This window comes from Struthio camelus, chromosome 13 (genome assembly GCF_040807025.1).
Source record: "Struthio camelus isolate bStrCam1 chromosome 13, bStrCam1.hap1, whole genome shotgun sequence".
NCBI lineage: Eukaryota > Metazoa > Chordata > Aves > Struthioniformes > Struthionidae > Struthio > Struthio camelus.
Window position 1 is genome coordinate 20,980,816 of NC_090954.1, and position 20,334 is coordinate 21,001,149.

A 20,334-nucleotide genomic window follows, 5' to 3' on the forward strand; every position below is an offset into this window, starting at 1 on the left:
AAACTGCTGCAGTTCTTGTGTAAGAAAAGTGACGTTAAGAATGAACTTCAGAAATTCTTTCTGTGCACTTAAATGCACTTTGAGGAATCAGCTGACTTTAACCCCAGTAGCCATCTGTAAGGAGTCAGATACTGGTTAAAATTTTGTTGCTCTCCTAGTGTTACTGTTTTTGGGCTATAATTGAATCCATGCATCTGTTGAGCTCATCTTGAATGCTTTCACACAACCTGACAGATTTAAATGACTTCAAGAATAAGTCTTATCAAGCATCAGTAAAAGGTTTTTTTTTTCTTGCTGTAATTATGGTTGCACCTCTTTAGTGCACACAGAGTCCGCACAAGGCTTTTATTGGCGTAGGTGCAAAGGAGGAATTGCACTACTGCATGTTGGAGCAGCTGGCTTCCCTCCCACCCTCAGTAGATGAGCTAATATTCCCTGTGTTGTGCACCTGCCTTCTGAAGAGCAGTGGAGAGCTGTCATTGGCATGTAAGAAGAGTGTTGCCTGACCTCACCTTGTGCGTAAAATACCGAGCGGCCAATTAATTTTCCAGAACTGCTCCTCTGCCAAACATCCTATCTTTCAAGAAGGAAGATTCCCAGGAAAGTACGCATTAAGCAGTATTTTTGCCTGGCATCAAAGGGTTCTGCTAAAATGATATGCTGCTGCAACAACTTTTTGGAGGCTTGCTTATTGTTTTTGCTGTCTAAAATGTAATTCTAGCTATAGACTAGTGTGATCTAGATGGCTTATAAGCCTCTTCCATGAATACAGATGGATTAATACGTATGTCTAGCCTCTGTCTCTAGGCAGAAGGGGAATAGAGAGCTTTATCCATCTCCTGCAGAGCCCCTGTCTCTAGGGGGTGGAGAGCCACTGAAGAGTCATATGTGATGTCAAATTCACTGTAAAGGAAGACAGGTTAGGGCTGGGTTGCACTTACAATGTTTCTCTATACCTCTGTCAGAATGGCAAATGATTTCTCTGAGTTCCCATGCGATTCTGCTCTTGACCAGAAAACTCAGCTGCGGGTGTCTGGAGAAGCAGTGAAGATGGTGGACGAGCAGAGCAGAAGCTGTGATACTTAGTGAGATTAGGAGTGATTGCTTCCACCTGCTTTCAGTGTAACAGAAGCGTGCCTGGTAGTTTATCATAACTACCCTCAGAAATACTGCGGAGTGAGTCAAGACATCAAATGTGACAAAACAGCTGCGGTGCAGAGTGGAGTTGTGTTGTGTATCAGGGTGTGATTGACAAACCGCTGTGTTTTAAATGTAGAGCAGAACGTGCCCTTTCCCGTATGCTAAGAAGAGGGAGGAAATGCGCGGAGGAGCTGTGCTCTGCAGCGGGTAACTCAGAGGTTCTCCGTCTGAACTAGCAAATAGCTTTACCCCTTGGATTTAGTGCAGACCTCTGTCCTTTGACCTGAAGGAGTAAGTGCTGCTTTCCTTGTAAACCAGCCACTAGAGGGGACTGCAATATGTTCTTTGGCACTGAGCTACTGCAAATGTTCACTAGACAGGAGCCGTGGTAGTGCCAGGCCAGGGATCGATGCTCCTGCGCTTGGGTTAGCGTGAAGAGTTCTTGCTCCTGGACTGAGCAGGGTATTTATGGGCCCTCCAAGCATTAATAAGCTGCACAGGCAAGCACATGATTTGGGCATTTTTATTTTGAATGTTCCCTTCTTGACAGAAACCTAAGCCTTGACAGAAAGCTGTCTACCTCTGTAGTGCCTAAAACCTAGACAGTTGGGTTTGACTGAAAAGTGTAACGGCCACAGAAATCAGATTTGCTGAGTGAGTCCGTATCTCCTAGATAAACCATATGGAATCGATGTCTCAAAGGGCTTCCATGCGATTTGTTTCTCTCTCAGTAAAGTACTGGCGCCCTTATCCTCCTCTTGAAAACTGAAAAACAGTAAATAGTAAAATGAAACATGTCGTGGCTCTTCTGTGTTAAATAATACATTTCAAAGAGCTTTCAAAATTGCTAGGTACTAACAGTCCATTAAGTAGCTAGCACTCTCTCTTCCTGTGTTTTGCTAAAGGAGCTTAATTCAGGAAGAGAGAAGCCAATTTCAATGTGTGCACAAGATTAGCAAAAGTTGCAGCATTTTGGGAACCAGTGCAGGAGAAAGTTAAATTTACTTGTGAACTATGAAAGTGTTGCTAACTGCAACTGTAAGCTACATACTCATGTCCCAGCATTTTTTATGATGCTGTTATATGCTGGATAAAGTTGCCCTGGCTTTCAAACCTGTAACTTTGTGTGCTTTTGAGGAAAGACATGGTATCTTTAGGTTTAAGGTCTCTCCTCAGAAACTAGACTGACCTGAAACTTTGTGTTCGTTTTCCATCATCTTACTCAGCACCTCAGTGACTTTTCACTCGTCCTGGTCTTTGAAGGGTGCTTCACGTACAGGCTGTCTTCAGAGACCTTGCAGTAGCCACTATAATGGTGCTTGTAGCGCTTCCCTGAAAAGGAAAAAAACCATAAACGTTGAGCAGAAACTTGCAGCTACACTATTGAATGCTTTAGCAAAAGTAGAAATTAGGTTGTTGACTTGTCATCATCTTGTACTGTGCAGATTTAATTAGGTTTCTCAGACCTTGAAGGAAAAAAATGACATGGCTAAAGGCAGATGAGAGTCCAGATAAAAGCTTGCCATAGCTGTTTGCTTGCTGAAGAACTTTTTGGAAAGGAGGAATTTGTAACTACTTTTAAAGTAAATATTCTTGTCTTACAGGAACGAGTCCAGTGTTAACTGTTTCTCTCAAATTTTTATTTTTAAGTCTCTCTCTCTCTCTCTCTCTCTCTCTCTCTCTCTCTCTCTCACACTCTCACACTCTCTCAGAGAAATCAGAAAGCTGAAAGCTCTCAATGATGTTTCATGAGCATCAATTTTTACAGTTGCTTAAATTTATCGGAAAAGACTACTCTGTGCCTTTTTTTATGCACTAAGTTGTATCTTGTGTATAGAGAGATGGTTTTTCCCATCTTCAGTGAAAACCCTTGAACAGATGCAGACTGCAAATTTGCTTGGAAAGAATCACATTTGGGCACTTACAACTCCGTAAGTTGTTTGTAGCCTCTCTCATTGACATTTTCCCCTTCTGTTACCCTAACTGTTTAGCCCTGTATTCCAGAATAATTCTTCAGACCTCAGTCTAAAAATATCACTCTCCAGAAGCTAAAAGCTTTGCATAGGTGGACACTTTCATTACAGTTGATCATGATTTGCCCATACTTGCAGCCTATATGTTGTTCAGTGAGCCTAACTGCTGCAGTTTTTTGCATGTGAAAGGCTTTTAAAACATCTGAAATGGATAAAACATAGCTTGGGGTTTACAATTATAGCTAGCTTTTGGGTGCCTAGAGAATGGCTTCAAACGAAAAAAAAGCTTTTGAATAACTGAGGCTTGCCAATCCTGTGGGTTTTTTGAGATATAGCTTACTTGGGCATAGACAATTATCTGCCTTATAAAGGTGTGCACTTAGTTTTTCTGTCTCTTACATAGTTATGAAAAATGAAGGACAGGATGAAAGCATTCAGAAGTAATTTGGTCTCCCAAGATCATCCTGCCTTTGCGGTATCTGTTATTCAACTAATGGCCAAAGTTTTTTATGAACTTTATAAAACTAGCATTTTTGAAGGTGGGAGCAGACTGGTTTTGCTCGCTCCTTAAATATTCTTTCTTCATCTTTAATATCAAAGGTACTGTGGAGGGGCTTAAAATGTGAAGTAAGGTATGTATTAATACAGAAAGGCAGGGATGCCTCTTGGGTGGAAAGCACACAGAGAAAGCATAGCGCTTGACATCAGAACCAAATTTTGACTTGGAATGCTCTTCTGCATCTTTGGTACGTAAGTCTCTCTAAAGTTGGCAGTTACCAGACCGGAGTCATTGTGAGTCGTTACTATCCTGCCTCAGCACCTGTTTTTCCAGTTCCATAAGCTAATTCAGAAGAACCACCCCCCCGCCTTTGCAAACCAAAGTTTCTTTTACTTGCTTTTATTTTGAAGATAACCATGTATTACAGTGGAAAGTGACCTTGCACTGTGGTCTGGAGAGGAGAAGCAGAATTAGTCCAGCTCAAGAATAGTTTCCCATTTTAAGATGCATAGCAAAGTATCTCTTCCAAAGAACAGGCACGTTTTTCGTAATTTGTCTATGGATAACCCAGGCAGCAATTTAAAACAAATGTCTTCAACAAATGACCAGTATAATTCTAATATGCCCTCTACAATCTGACACTTCTCGAGAAGTGATGCACTTTCCTTGCAAGTTCATTTTATTAGTCAGCTAATTCATAAATAAATAAAGTTCTGCTCGTAGAATGTGCTCTCCTTACGCACATTCATAATCAGTAAAGTAGGAAAGCCTCAGCAAATAACATTCATCCATTTTCCAACAAAACTGGATATACTTATTTAATACATCGTACATAAATAAAAGCAAGTGACCTTTTAATAGGATAACTTTTGTTCTTGTAAGTTTTTTGAGGCCAATGTTCTAATACTCTGCCAAATTATGTATGACAGGGTCCATAAAGTGGTGGTATAGATTAAAAATCAGGGAGTAAGAGGAGTAGGAACACAAACGTAAGGATATTCTTTCTTTCTAGATTTCACAGTAAACATGCATGGAGCGACCGAGGCAATTAGTAATCTGACACGGAAAGTAATGGAGAAATGGTCAAAGATGGAGCCAAACCTTGACATATGGATAGCGATTGCAGTGTTTGGGGATGTTATTTGAAAATCGCTTGGGTTAACGACTGCAATCAAATGAAGGAAAGGGATCTCTGCACCCTCTTTTCCATAGAGGCAGTTGTTATATCACTGTTTCGTGTGACTTGAGTATGTGGCACTTGGTCTTTAAACGCTTGGGCCAAGGGAGATGCCAAGGCTGTAGAAGTTGGAGATTGTAGTACTAGACTGGTAGGAGTTGGAGGCTAGGGTTTGGCAAATGTATTAATGTCTTTCTCTCATCCCAGTTATTTCTTCTGTTCCTTTTTCCTTTGGAAAGCAGATGGAAGCATTTGGTAGGGAAGGGGAAAGAGGTGTCAGAAATATTAAGTACAGTTGGGTATTGGTGCTGTTGATGTGATGTTTTTAGAGGTTGGTTAAAAAGCCTGAGCTACTTTCTCTTGCAGACATTTGAATCTTTTAATTTTAACAGCATTTTCTAAGTAGCTTTTTGGATACAACATTTATAGATGTGGCGTAAATGTTTTAATTTTCAATAGTGTAAGTAACTGCCTTGGTGCATGTCCGGATTTTCATCATCTTATTCATTAGCAATATTGGAATATTAGTCATGGAATGTCGTGAAGGAGTTGCCTGAAGCCTGTGTAGCGCTCCTTTTACTACTTTGTTGCCTTCTTCAAGAGCATAATGTACTTATAATTCCCATTAAACTTGCCACGGACAGTTGTCTGAACCACCAGAAACTCTTTTAAACAACTAATGGTAGGCACCAAATTGGAAGCCCTTGGGAAGATCATAACACAATATGATCTATGAGAGAGTTCCGATTTCTTTTTTGTCTGATTATGTACATGGAGGCTTTTTCTGATAAGGATTTTTTTTCAGACACCATCCAAATATTGCTGTTAGGAACACTTATTTTAAAGAAGAGTGTTTGTGTTAAGAAGCATCTAGCATGCGGATTCGCTTTGGAAGTTTTTGCCTGATATCAGATCTAATCTAAGTATCACAGGTGTGATTTCTGTCATGGTAGCTAAGGTAGACTTGTGTTAACTAGTGTGTTTTGTTGTTATAACACCATTTTATCAGTTTAGCTTCTTTGAGGGAAGAATAATTACTACGCCACAGAGACATCTGCTGCTACGGCAGCTTCCACGAGGAGCACATTGCCCATGGGATGCACTGATGCTCCTTTGCTAGCTATGTCCTCTAGGTCAAGTTGATATAAAGGATAATCTACCAATCCAGAAATAAAGATATTCCTGGACGGGTAGGACTCTCCTACTGTGGATATATTTTATGGTACTGATATACTGGTCCCCTTCAAACACTGCCCTACTCCTTTTTTGAGACGAACACCTTCCTGTTGGCAAAGAGCTAGAAGTACTGTGGCTTCTCTGCTCTGGCTTCTCAGCAAATGGGACCCAGTTCAATTTGTTACGACGTGCAAACACTGATTTTGCCCAACTACTTGGAAAATTGCCTTTCTCTAAGAAGCTCTGACAACACTTGAGGTTTGCGCTCCGTCGGAGAAAGAATTCCTCTCCAGGCATTGGAGGAACTCAGCAGCGTTGAACAGAGCTTTTGCAGGACAGGTATACCTAGACTAGCACACAATAGCTGGAGAGTTATTTGTAGACAGCTTGTTTATGCTGACAGACTGAAAGCTTTCTTCCTTAGCTAGACGTGTGCGCATACAGACACAGCTTACCAGGTATAAATTCTGAGACTTGATCATCCAAAAAGAATGTTACCTATGAACGTATTAAGCCCTTACTTGAATATTGTAAGGAAGCAGAAAATAGCCAGTGTCTTATATCTGTGATACCTGTTCTTTCAGTTGTCAGTCTATTGAAATAAAAAACACCTAACTCCCTGTTTCTCATTGTCTCTAATCTTTTGAAGCCTGAAAACATTTTGCATGTCAATTTTGTTCCATCTGGCTGAAAATTTCCCCTCTGTGCTTTTATAAGGAAGCTTGAAATTAAAATTGCTCTTGTCTTCTGCATACGAATAATCATAAGTTTGCAGAGTTCTATGAATAGTGGTTATTTCAGTTTTAGTCCATAGATCCCCTCAGTCTTTATGTCTGGAGTTTTTCTGCGTGTGTGCCCACAAGCTTTTGAAAGGTACCTTCTGTGGACTGCAGCTGCTTGCAGCTCCTGAAGTCGCAGGACGACACCCAAAAACTTGCTCCAAAGTCCCCATGCACTTGAACCAGAAGTTCTCCTTGCCATCCCTCAATACATTAAAGCATTGAAGCAGTTTTGTGTAATTCATAAATGGCAAAGCTGCTCCAAAGCTAGTGATTTTATAGAACAGCATTTTATATGATGCAGATTTTTCTACCTGCTCGTGTGATACCTAGTAGTACTGGACTTTAAAATGGTCACATGTCTCTTGAATATTATAGTCAATGAGTGAATTAATAAATATAGGGACTTACGGAATAACAAAAGCCTCTCTTTCAAGAGAGATGGAAATTACAGGGTTGATGCATCTTTTCTGAGAGTCTTCAGTTGCCACTCACTTTTGCTGGGACATTCATTTCTGCCAGCAAATGGACCTTCATGGGCTTTGACCATCATGAAGTGAATGTGGACCTCTTTCTTAGTACAGGGCAAGAAGAAACTAGATGTGCTGTTGAATTTTATGAGGCTATTGGATACAATTTCTTCAGTAGACCATCAAGAGGAAGATGTTGAGTGGTTGCTTGTCCATTCCCTTTTTTTTTTTTTTTTTTTGCATTTAAAATGGGCAATTTTACCTGCTCAAAAGTGAGAATTTCCATTCCTAGAGAAACTGTGATATTAAAAACAAAAACAAAAAACAAAAAAAAAACAAAATAGAGCAGGAAGATAACATTTTGAAGTTTCATTGGAAATTTAAAAGCCAGAAACTAGCACCTTTGAAAATCTTTGTTTCCATGTTGTTGAAATTCCCAAATTGTCTATGTATAATGAAACAGTATGTTTTCATGTTGTTTTTGTGTAAAGATTTGTGAGCATTAATTGGGAGGATCCTGGGTCACGTTAAACTGAACTGTTATATGGTTATGGTTTTCCTATTGAAAAACTTAAAAGCTCATGTCCTTTTGGAATGCTGGTTTTACATCTGCAGTTGTAACAGTAGTAGTCAGACTCTTAGAATTCAGTTAACATATGTTTGTCTTCTGCGTAGTAAAATATAATCTTTATTTACAATTATGCTGTGTGGTGGAGACAGGCTTGGACATTGCTAAATAAACCATGCAATAATAAAGAATTACAGAACCTGCTTTTTTGGATTATTCCATTGCTGGGTGGTTGTGTCCAGCACCCATCCAAAAGAGGGCTTTACGCGTTTGACTTTTTGAAGAAGCTCTCCTAAAGTTGACTGTTAAACACGGTGGAAAAACTTGGTGTTGCTTCTTTGAAGTCAATCCAGGTAAACAATGCAAAAATTCTAACACAACCTACAGTGTCACCCTTGGAAATCCTTAGAAAGGAAGATTTCATGTGTTGGAGACTCTAGTTCATTTTTTTTCTCATGGTTGGTCTTTTATTGAATGACGTAGCTGGTCTTTTATTGAAAAAGCAATTTGTCCATCCTTTAATAGATACTTCCATGTAAAATAAGTCCTTTCCCAAAGCTAAGATGTTCAGTACAAAGAGAAGGTTTTAACAACTACAAACGGGTAGCACTACTTCGTGATTATTTTCAAAAGTATAATCTAGCGAGTTTAATGGTGACCCCAACTCGTGTAGTTGAGGCTGCTGTAGTTTTGGAATCGATGGAAAGCACTGCTCTTTATTCGTTATCCGAACAAATTTCAAGTAGAGGGGAAAAAAAAAATTTCAGGTTAAGAAGGTTAAAAACTGCCTAATGCCAAAGAGCCCAGTATGTTTAGAACAGCAAACAATAAAAATGTAGGTTGACAAATTGTTGCTAATTGAGGAAAAAATTTCTTCAGAAATATCGAGACTTATCCCTATTAAATCAGTAAATTCAGAAGAAGCAAAATAACTAGAATTTGAGATGAAGTCTCTCTCAGTGGCAGATGATACAAAAACCTTCTCCGTTTTTTTTGTATTGGAATCGTACCTTCTCATTAATACCTTATTCCCAATTGACTCTTCGCACGGAGGTGGTGCCTACTTTAGAGAGAAGCAGTGAGGTGCTGCCTCCTCTGAAGGCATCATCATCTCATCTTGCAGTATTCTGATGTCATTGTTAAAATAAATCAAATATGAGTTTCCAAAACTGATTTGTTTGTGTGAAAGCCACTTCCCAGATAAGTTCATCCGGCTTTGAGTTTTACTTGGCACCAGTTTGTTAATTCAGTTTATAGCAAGGATCTATGTAGAAATGGTTGCATCTCTGCCTTTCTCACTAAGACTTGGTGGATTTGTCGCTGGGGGGTAAATTTAAGCTCATTCATCCGAACGCTGGCAGCAGCCTTGGGCCAGTCCTGCCTTTTTGGATATATGAAGCAGTTTCTGGGAGATGGCTGTATACTCCATAAAAGAAAAGGGCCTTGATATTGCATCAAAAAGATACTTTTAATTTGGCCTGTCTGTACCACAAGAGATGTTTGTAACTTGAGTCGGTCTCGTTTCTCTAGTCTCTCTCTTCATCTCTCTGTGTATTTGTAACTTCTTTTTTTCAAGAAATTGGTCACTACGGTTGATTGCATTGTTTGCGGGGTTTTTTTTTTGTCTCCGGTGGTGTCTGTGCCAGTAGTACTTGCGAAAGGGAACTTGATGATAATTGAAGGGCAAGAATAATGAACAAATGGAGTGGGAATTCAATTGCTCCTTTGCTCTCGAACACAAGTGTTCTTTCTAAATTAAATCTGACCTCTTATTATGTCAGTCAGCTACTTTGTTGGAAAGATGGAGAAACTATTTCATTTACATTTGATTTACATGCAACTTCTGTTTGCTTGAGGTATTGCCTTTATATAAGAGAGTTTCAGAAAAGTATGTGATTTCCCAGTGCCTATTTAAAAAAAAAAAAAAATCACATTTGATCTTCTTCTTCAACTACAAAATACCACATATTATGTGTACATGCCAAAAAACTGGGCAGGAGTACTGTATCCTTCTCTCATAGATAAGAGCTTCAAGTGGTTTGTCAAATATCACACAGGAGCTGTTGATGAACTGCGCTTTCTGATACTTCTAAAGTTCAGTTTCTTCATCATACAACCATCCACCTCACCTGTTAAATGCAGTTTTAAGAGTTGATGCTATAGAGCACCCACTAATTAATGACATTTCGAAATGCGTAATTGTAATGTGGTTTACTGCTTGATTAAGAAGTTGACATACAATTTATTAAATGTTGAATTTCAAGAGGACTGTGGGTTATTGTCCACAGTTTGAAACAGCCTGCAGATGGGTGCCGTGAATGCTTTATTGCTGTGACTTCAGGCTGTGTCCCATAGCTTGCTGAAGTAATCTCTGCTGCTGCCACATTCCTGCTTTGGTCTGCTGTTCAGCAAATCACTGGAAAGTTTGCGTGCTAAACTGGCGGAAAAAACTAATCTGTCAAAGCAAATAGCTTTCTTCTGGACGAGCATACTGAAATGAAGTGTTGAGTTTTGGAGAACCAGAGGTAGGATGCAACACGGCAGCCAGCACTTGGGTTGTGTTAAACTGCCAAAGAGCCTCAGTCACAGAGGTCATACAGGTTGGCAGTCCCAGCTGGGTAATTCCTAAAGAAGAATTGCCATCAGTGAAGTATTCAGAAGAAAAATAACTGTACCAAAATGACTGTGCAAAAGTCCAAAATTGTATAATAGCGTGGAGAGGACACTCAATTATAAACTTCTTCTCTGTCAGTATTCAGACAGTACTAGTACTGAATGCTCTTGATTGATTGGATTTGGCTTGAGAGAGAACGCAACATCTCCAGATGTTGGAGGGACTGGTTTTGTAAGCGCTTCAACAAGCTTTTGCTTGGTTCGTGCTCAGCAGAGCTTTGTATTCTTCTCACTTCTAGAAACTGTAGCTGCTGCCATGGATGCAGAAACCACATGAAAATATGGGCCATAAAAATACTGGCAAACTGATATTTCTCAAATACAGCCTTTACTTAAAACAGCAACAGAATCTCTGTTTGACTTTTAAATCATGGCATCAATTTATTGTCTTTTCATTTCTGAGCCTCTAAACAGCAAAAGTACGATACAGCACAGTTGACTGTAAACTAGAGATTGAACATATGGCAAATCTATGGGGGGGAAAAACCCATATTTAAAATAAAATCCCTTTCTGATAAGGCGTTACCAAGAGTAAGCAGTTTGAGGTTTAACCAACGTCCCCATGGAAGTGCCTTGCAGAAGAGAACCGTGTTTGAGGCAGTTGTGGTGAATGTGGTAACAGAAGAGAGAGCGAAATCGGCCTCTGCCAAGCTGGATTTAAACTTCGCAACCTTGCAATCAACTGGAGACTTAAGATAACTTCAGCCTTAGATACTGATATGTAGCTCTTTCCTGTGAAGACTAGTGGGGAGAAAAAGTTGAGGAGTAAGACACCAATACTTCTGAAAGCTGGCACAGTTTTATCTGTGGTGTATTGGTGTTGCACGGCCTTTCTCCTAACTGCAGTTTATTTTCATCCAAATACACGCAATTGCATCTGTTTGTTTAGTAAGTCAATGTTTGAAACATACTTCTCTTCTTGAGAGCTCACAGTTTTATATGCTTTATAACTTGCTTTGGAGCTGAGGGGAGGAAGATACTGTATACTTTGTAGTGGGAAGTTGCTTTGGTCCTAAAACTAATAAGGGAATTGAGGAAACGCTCCATTTGAGTACGCTGGCATGTGATTGATGGTTTCTGGGGCAGTAACGTCGTCTCTATGTGGTAAGTTCTATTTTAAGGTAGTGGTTTGGGCAGGAGGGCAAAAAAGCATAATATCTAGCTGCAGATAGTCTTTCAAAATGATTCACATGCAACTGCGTAGGATAGTTTAATTAAAGAGCGAATAGAATTTTTCTAGCTTTTAGAGGAAAGTATAAGGAGAAAAATGGTTCCTTGGTGTTACTGGGCATATGCTGGTTTATGATGATGCTTTTACAGCACGTTTACTGGTTTCTTTTTTGGAGGTTGCTCTGTCTCTGAAAGGACAGTACTCAGTGTTCATCTTAGTGCTCTTGGTACTATTTTTACAGCTTGCAGTGTTCAAATGGCTCAGAATAACATGCTTGTCATTCACCTGTCAACTAAGAAATGTAGCTTGCTTTAGACTTCCTTCCCCTGAGAGTAGCTCCAATATGAGGATTATCTTCAATTACTGAAAAATTCTGTGCTGTCCCCTTCCTGTGTACTCTTAAAAGGCAGTTGTTAATACAAGGTCTTCTGTTTCAAGATGACCTACTTAAGGATGCTGCTGTGCAGCAGGTCAAGGTTTCAGAGTAAAGTTTTACCATTGTGAGATGCTGTTCAAATTTTGGGGAATTGTGGGCGGAACTTCAAGACCACTGACGTCAATAAATATTTTTGTTCGGAGAATCGTGGCACCAATGGAGGGCTGGGGGGTCGCCTGCCTGATGCTGCAGTGATTGACTAAATGAGAAGTACATCAAGTAGTTTAAGCCATTGCATTCAAATAGTTGTATCCAGTAGCTAAGACACACTCCGTGCATATCAAGAATACAGCTTGAGCTTTTCTATGCCATTGTGCCGCTTGTAGGCATGAATTACTCTCTAAGCCTGTCACCAAGTTCTTCAGTGTTCAGATGAAGAATGATTAAAAAAAAATGCTTTAAGAGAGTACATACTATTACCAGCATTAGAAGACTCAATCCTCAGGTGCTTGGGAGTTAGGTTTTTTTTTTTTTTAATTGTGTGATTGCTGCTTTCTCACCCTTGCGCTGGAATGAACATTTTAATTGTTACTTAAAGTGCTGCTAACGATGCTCTTGAATGTTCTTCTGGCCAGAACTTAACTAAATCAATGGTAACAAGGACCTGTCTGTCTGGTTTGAACGACTCTTATGATATGTTGGCTAGAGACAGGTCAAATATCGTTAGTGGTCACAGACATTTGTTAGAACTAAACAAATGTGGGAAGCTTGCATTTCTCGAAGGGTTACGGGTCATTGTGTGAGGAGGGTTAAAAACCTTCTTACAGTGGGAAATAGAAATCAATTTTAACAGTTCTGTTTTGTTTTTCTCCCACCTGTTACAGGTTGCCAACTTGGCCTGTTCCATCTCAAATAATGAAGAAGGTGTGAAACTGGTTCGCATGTCAGCCAGCCAGCTTGAAGCCCTCTGTCCCCAGGTAACGAAGAGTATAAATACATAAGAGATGCCTGAGGAAGCTGGGCAAGTGGTCCACTTTAGCACAGTACTCTGTACCAGTAGCAATAGGAGATGCTCTTGAAAGAGCGCCTGAGAGCCCGGCCTCTTTTCGTGGTCCATTCCCCTGGTAGTCCCCCAGCAGCCAGAACTGTTATTTTAGGGATATTGGAGGGTATATCTCTGGCTGGTCCTTTTAGCATCCTTTTATGACGTTATCCGCAAAATCTGGCTTTAACAGAAATACATAGAGAGTGAAATTCAGTGCAGAAAACAATGTAGACATCAGAACTTAAAAAAGAACACATGGCAGAAAGTAATTAATAGTATGGATGGCACCTCAGGCTTGTTACATAATGGCTCTAATTTCACTTGGCCTTCTCTCGCTGACCTGCTAGACAATAAACCAGTGAAGCTTCCTTCACTGGTTTACTCTGCGTTCATGTTGCAGGAAGATCGCTACTGTGAAGTCACTGCTGCTGCTCTTGGATATGTTATAAGATGAATTATATAATTGCTTTTTGCCTGAGCATAATATAAATATGTCAAAAAATCTCTTTGACAGACTAGAATCGGATAAAACTAGCTATGCACGTGGAGTTTGAATCTCGCTAAGACACCATTTAATAACTTTTTAATGCAAGAAAATTAGGTTAAAATAAGCGCTAGACTATCTTCTTCTGTTGTGGCAGTCCTGATCTTTTAAATGTCCACAACTAAGATATTTGAATGAGCCACAGAAGACTGCAGTGCATTATTAATCCTTGTGATACATTTTTAAAGCAACAGGAAATTCAGATCTAAAACATGCATTGCTCTTCTTTAAGAGTACACTAAATGTCATTCTAGTGGAGCCTGCTGTAATGTAAGTCATAGTTGCAGAGCTGCCTGCTTTCATCTCTTTACCAGCTTATTCTGCTGCCTGCTGGGTGGGACCTTCTCTCATCCTAGGGGGAACTTCTGCAGTTCCCCCTCTTGGATCAGACCCTGGAGCCTGTGCATCATAATTTTGTGGTTATCCCCAAGAATACGAATGTCTGATGCGTGTTCCCTCAAACGAATAATCACATTTTTGAAATTATCGTTTTAAGATGGTTAGGATTTCTTTGAATTTAATGTTTTTAGTAGTCTTCCAAGCTTGCTGAGCTTTTTCGCCTCCCTTTAACTGAAATAACATTTATTTCAAACTATTCCTTTCTTTGCTTTGCTTTTCCAACAAATTCTTATTTAAATAAACCCTCACATTTATAAAATAAAATTCATGATAGTCAAGCGAACCTGAAATAACTAATAAACTATAGTCAATGAGTAACTCCCTCTCAAAAAACTGAGGCAGAGTTGTGATACCCATTTTTTCCAAGGATTAAGGATAATGTATTTTACATACGTTTGAAGTTCTGATTTGATGTTATCTATGAGTTGATAAGGGCTGTAATTGAAGGATTTTAGCCTTACATGAGTGAGTTACTTAAACTGCCAAGCCTACAGTTCTGATGCTCCAACAGGCAGTTTGCCTTAATTTTTAGGCTAGTCACCAAGAGATTAGTAAACGACACTATAGATGTTCAGAGCACTTGAAAGAGTGCTTTTATATTACATTACATGCTCTTTGGTTGATTCTTTAATGCTCTGAGTATTTATGCATGTTGTGAATCCTGAGAGATAATTAGGGGCACTTGTTTAAACTGTTTTACAAATGGCATCTGTGTTTTCTCCTAACAGTACGTAAGTTTGTCTTATGCCAGGCTAAGCAGTGCAGCACACTTTTATCTTCATATACTGTGTTGCTGAACAGCCCCCAAATGCTGACTATTCTGGAGAATCTCTAAATGCCTGTATAAAGAATAGCATTGCATATATATTTTTAAGGCAATTATCTGATAATTTCACAGTTTATTCCTGATGAGATGCGCTGCTTATTCTTGCATCCTTTTAGGTGATTGGGCTGAACAAACCTGTGAGTTAGGCATAAAATAGAAATTTACTCCAACATTACCTGCATTTAAGTTTTATTGCTTAGATAGTTTTTTTTTTCCCCCAGGAAGATACTGGGCTCAGAATAAGTGAAATCAATCAGTAATTACAACAGTCTCTGAAACTGAAGTGAATATATCAATGCCACACTGAAATATGGTGTATGAAATTTAATTCAAGGCATTGCTGTTATTGGAAGGATCAAACTGAAGTATAATGGACTTGAGTAAGTCTCCAGATAACCTCTTAAAGAGTTTAGCTATGTAGAGGCCATTTTGGGAGGAGGGAACTCCTGGTTAAAGAACGATTTCTGCAGAAATCAGTCTACACAGTTAATTATAAAAGCTGTATCTCAAATAGAGCAATTATTTAGTCCCTTGCCATAACTAGCCTTTTTGAACAGGCTGTGAGAATAAGAAACGTGCAACACTTTGAACTATTTGGCTAGGCTAAACTTGGAAAATATTGTCAGTATGGGAAAAAAAAATTACTCGTTGCCAATGTCAGTTTGAAATGTCAGTCCTTTGGAGGGGGGAAAAAAAGGGCAGAAAATTGCTCATCTGAAAGCACTCTACAAAAGAGAGCAATTAAATTTGCTGTGTGTGGATACGTTACTGAAAAACAGCTCTTCCTCAAGAGAAGTCGTTAGAGTGACGTCATCTTTACTGTTTGTGAATCCCCAATTAATGCAAAGTTGAAGACCAATGTAATATTGAGAACTTCCTTTTGATGGTTCAGGGAAAGCTGTTAGATAGGACTGCACATACTGACTCAGGAGTAGGCCAGCTGAGTCACTTGTGCTGGCCTTGACTTACAGGGGAGAGAGAACTCAGTGTTAGGGGGCCACCGGTGCGCTGAAAGACCTACAGAACCACGTCAACCTTCTTCATGAAACCTTGATTTAGGAGCTTGCCTGAATCCTTCATTGATTGATTGATTGATTTTTTCTTGAGGGCGTATGTTGCTGAAAATCTGCGTATTGAAGTGAAATCTTTCTCCAGAATCTAGCAACATTCATGCAGCTTCGTGTCTTAGCAGACGGTAGGGGAAAAGGAGACAAGTTTGTGGCCTGTCAAGGTGAAGGAACAGAAGTCCTCAGTCGCTACAATTAACTGTTAAAACAGCTTAAGATACCTTTGATAATGGAAATGGAAGAGGGAGAAGTACTTCTGTGAAATATTTGAAATAATTGGTAGTGCTTCCATTTGACTAAGAGCTCTGGGGGAGGTTTTTCTTTGCCTTCTGAGACTGCTAAACGCAGAGCTTGCCAATGGTAAATTAGGGGAAATTTTTATTTATTTCACCCTGAAAACCTGGATCATCTCTTGTAACTTTGGCTCCTGAATTCTATTTCTAAGAAGTGTTTGCTTTAGGAGCCTGTGAAAGCTGTTTTGTAACAGCGTTTTGAGTTACAGTTGCCTGAGAAGGGAATTTAACCATACCAATGTTTCTGATTGTACAAGCTGTAGGTGTTTAGAAAGCAACAGTAAAAAGACACCCTAGTGTAGCTCTTGAAAGGAAAGAATACTGCTCCAGTCTTTTGATGTGACAGTCTGCTGTCACTTGCAGCTGCTTTTAGCAGCTAAAAGTTGATTTTCTAGTTCTTTAAAGGTTCAGTAAAGTTCATCTGTAGGCTTTTAACCAAATTGTAGCCAGACTGGGAGTTTGAGAAAATAACTGTGAACGTAGAATTTCCAGCAAGCTAAGTGTCTGCTTCTGCCAGTAAAATCGAGCCCGTTGCCCTTGCGGCAGAATATCTCCTGGGAAGCAGATACATCAGGATATGCTGGGCCCCTTCCTGATGTGGGTGACTCTGAGTCTGTTCTGCCGTCTGTAAGGCAGGCCTTGCTTTGAGTCAGCGCGCGTTACTTTTCCCTCTCTGCGGACATTTCCGTTCTGCCTTTAGAAGCTTCTACTGTCAAAGTTGCTTTCCTCTTTAGTAACTTTGGGAGGCAACAGACAGCGGCACCACATGTCCGTTCCATGTTAACTCCATGCTTACCTTCTTAGTACGGAAGTGTTTGGCGTAGGCCAGCATCCCCTGTGCAGTCAAGTGAATGTTACCCATTAAACGGACTTCAGATAGTTCTTGGATTAAATTACTGTTTTAAAAAATAGCTCTTCTCATATTAACATCTTGTTTCAGTAATTCCTGTTCCACATCCTTACATTCCAATTTTCAAATGCTTGAAAAGCAATTTACTGCTTGCAGGTTTTTGGAGAGGCAGATGGTTATGTATGCTGATCACACCTACTGACACAGCAGACAAGACGCAAAAGCACAAGGCATCCCTTGTAGAGGTTCTAAGTTCCAAGAAAACTTTGTTCAGAAGTTTCAGTATCTTAAAAAACAACAACAACAAACCAAACTCCAGTCCCCCCAGCTGAACCAAACCCAAACATGACCTGCAGACTGTCTCTTCCTTGACCACCACTTTGCTGGTGGCTGTTGGTGGAGATGGCTTCATTTTCCTTGCAGCACAGACTTCATATCAAGCAATGCATTCCCTTTTTCCTTCTCTTTGAAAGGCTATAAGATTTTTCTGAATGACTAAATAGCAGATATATCTCCAAACTGTTTAGTTGCAGGTGGTTGAGGCGGTTTTCTGGCTTTGAGTAGAAATATTTAAAAGGAAAAAATTAACGCTTGGGTTGCAGTTCTGTGTCATGTAGGCTCACTATGAAGAAGAGCCAGTAGAGAACAGGAGTGGTCATCAAAAAGACAATATTAGAAATTTGTGCAGACGTTGATGCTCTGGATCTACAAAAGAAGAATCAAAGACCAGGAAAAAGGGATTCAGTTCTGTAGGAAGAGGTATGTTAGTGCATAAGGACTGTCCGTTTTCATCGCAGGCGCAAAGTGATCTGGGGACTGCAGCAGCAGAACAGCTTCTGGACAAGATACAAACAGAATCCCCCAGGCCCCGGCCCCTAAAAGCTTCATTGCTTCAGTTCAGTGAAATACAAAACCAAGTAACACAAATGGAAACCAAAACAAATGGTTGAAAAGTTCTTCCAGCTTCTGCATTGAGGGGTACTATAATACTAATCCTCAGGTACAAAAGAGAATTCCATATATATATATTCCATTTATCATTCCATAAAATGATAGTATAATTATCCCTACACAATATGTAAATAGTCTATCACTTGGAAAGTAGTATAAGCTAAACTGGAAAAAGTCTGGAAAAGTTATTCCAGTAAAAGCGTGCATCTGTTGCTCATTAGAGCATTGTAACAAGAGCGAATACCCTCTGCAGAGACACCGGAAGTAACTCTGCCAGCAAGTTGCAGGAAAAGAAAGAACCTTTTTGATGTGGTCAAAGTACATTTTGATACTGGAACGAAGAATTGGAAATTCAGGCAATCTTTTTTCCTTCTCCCTTTGGTGCATCGGCCTTGATACACTTGCTGGTCACTGCCATTATATCTAGAGAACAAGTACAAAAAAAACCTTTTGTATGTTTTGCTTCCAGCCATTTCAGCTCGTCAGCGTCCGCAGAGTGCTTTTAGCTGTATTTCAGTACAGCACATGTACACGTGTGAATGCAAACCTGGGATTGAGTGTAACTGGAAGTGACTTAAATGTCTCAGAGTAAAATGGAATGGGGAGCAGAGAAGGAGACACGAGTAGGGTAGATGCTAGGGATAACTTTGCCACGTAGAATATGTAAAACTAAATTGTGGGCGGCTTCCTACAAAGTGTTAGTAGGCAAGCTATGTTTTCTTTAATACAAAAAAACCACAGGCGTTAAAATCCACCTGAGCAAAGGGAGAGCTGGGTTCACTTGGGCTCAGCTGGTATAGCACCTTTAGGTTCTAGGATCATGAATTCATTTGCTGACCATTTGCAAACCCGTGATCTGTGACTATGCTCCCTTTGTTTTTATTTTCTCCTCTAACCAGTTCTGGACTGACAGGAAGGATGGCGAGGGCTGCATCACATCCCTTTCCTGTAAGGCAGCAATAAAATAGGGCAGATGAGGGGGAAGTGTGTGGGGGGCCGTTGCCAGTTTGGACAATTGGAGTAAGACTATTTCCATTAAGCCTTACACTTAAATTACTTATCCTGAAGAAGTAACATGGCCATCCGTCAGAACTGGATGGTTTTTTTCATGCCCCAAGTTGTCGCCCCCTCCTGAGCGGATAACTTCTTCGCCGCCGCCTTCTCCAGCAGTCAGGTCGGCGCAAAGCCGTGCAAGGTGCTACTCGCTAAGTCAGGCGCTGTCTGCTAGGAAGTGCAAGAAGTAAGAGAGTAGATATACAACAGAAAGCAGCAGCATTTAGGTTGTTCCAAAAGTAAAAAGTGAGAGCGCTGCTTTTGCCATTGCTCGGTCTCAAATACTATTTAAACCGTTCTTGGAGATTTGCAAGTAGCAAGCTTTACCCTGAAGTTTGCTTGACAAATTCCAATTTCAACCACTCCAAAGTAAAACTATGATTTTCGTGTTGCAGCTGGGAGTTGGTTTGTGCACATGCCTTTTCCCTCTGCCCCTCACATGATAGCTGATGGATGGGTGCTTGTTTTCCTAGAGGTTTGGTTTTGTTTGTTTGTTTTTTAACAAATGTAAAATATCATGTGTTTTGAAGGCCACGTAGCTGCCCTTCCAGTTCATAACCCGAATGCCGCAGGAAAGCTCATATAGAAAGATCTTTTTTAAAAAAAAAAAAAAAGAAAGAAAGAAAGAAAAAAGGAAAGAAAAAACCTGAAGAGTTATTTAATAACACCCTTTTTTTTGATTGTAAAGAAAAGGTGTGTAGTAAAGAGAGGGGATCTAGGTGGGTGTTTGCTTTAGAGTTTTTGAAACTGGAAGTCTTCCTTCTAGCATAGTAGCATCCTGAAGCTGAACATGAGGACACAAGGCAAAATTAAGCCAGAAATAAGAGTGTCAGAGTTAGAAACTCCTTATCAAAAAAACGAAGCAAAAAAAAAATGCTGGTTATAGCCACTGAGATGGAGAGTTATGCGACTATGGCACTGTATGCACTGAGCCTGTATTAACTGCAGTGGGTAAGTGTTGCAGGGCAAACTAAGTAGTTAGTAGTAATAGTTGTCTTCTCCCAAGGAGGTTTCTTCCTTGACTGTGTAAACTAATTGGTCAAAACTGTCCTTTGTTAAGAGCAACAAAACAAAGCAAGAGATTTCTTCTGACTTTCATGTCAGTCTTTCAAACTGGTGGACATAAATATGAGGTTAGAAGCCATCCTAAGCTGACCCTCAAGAAATTAATGCTAGGTAACCAAGTGTAGTGGGTTTGATTTACCCACAAATGTATTTAAGGTTATAAATGTTTTCTGTTTTGGGATAGCTGTGCTTTTTAAGAGAGCTTCTGGGCGAAACAGCTGCAGGCATGTTTTTTAGGC

General features: G+C 39.9%; 1 protein-coding gene across 1 annotated transcript in view; it reads left to right on the top strand.

Moving 5' to 3' along the window:
• Positions 1 to 20,334, top strand: part of CTNNA1 (catenin alpha 1) — a 120,015-nt gene that overhangs the window by 71,517 nt on the left and 28,164 nt on the right. The window contains exon 10 of the mRNA XM_068959782.1: positions 12,887 to 12,979. Within this exon, the coding sequence (XP_068815883.1) occupies positions 12,887 to 12,979 (93 nt within the window). The remainder of the gene's footprint in view (positions 1 to 12,886; positions 12,980 to 20,334) is intronic.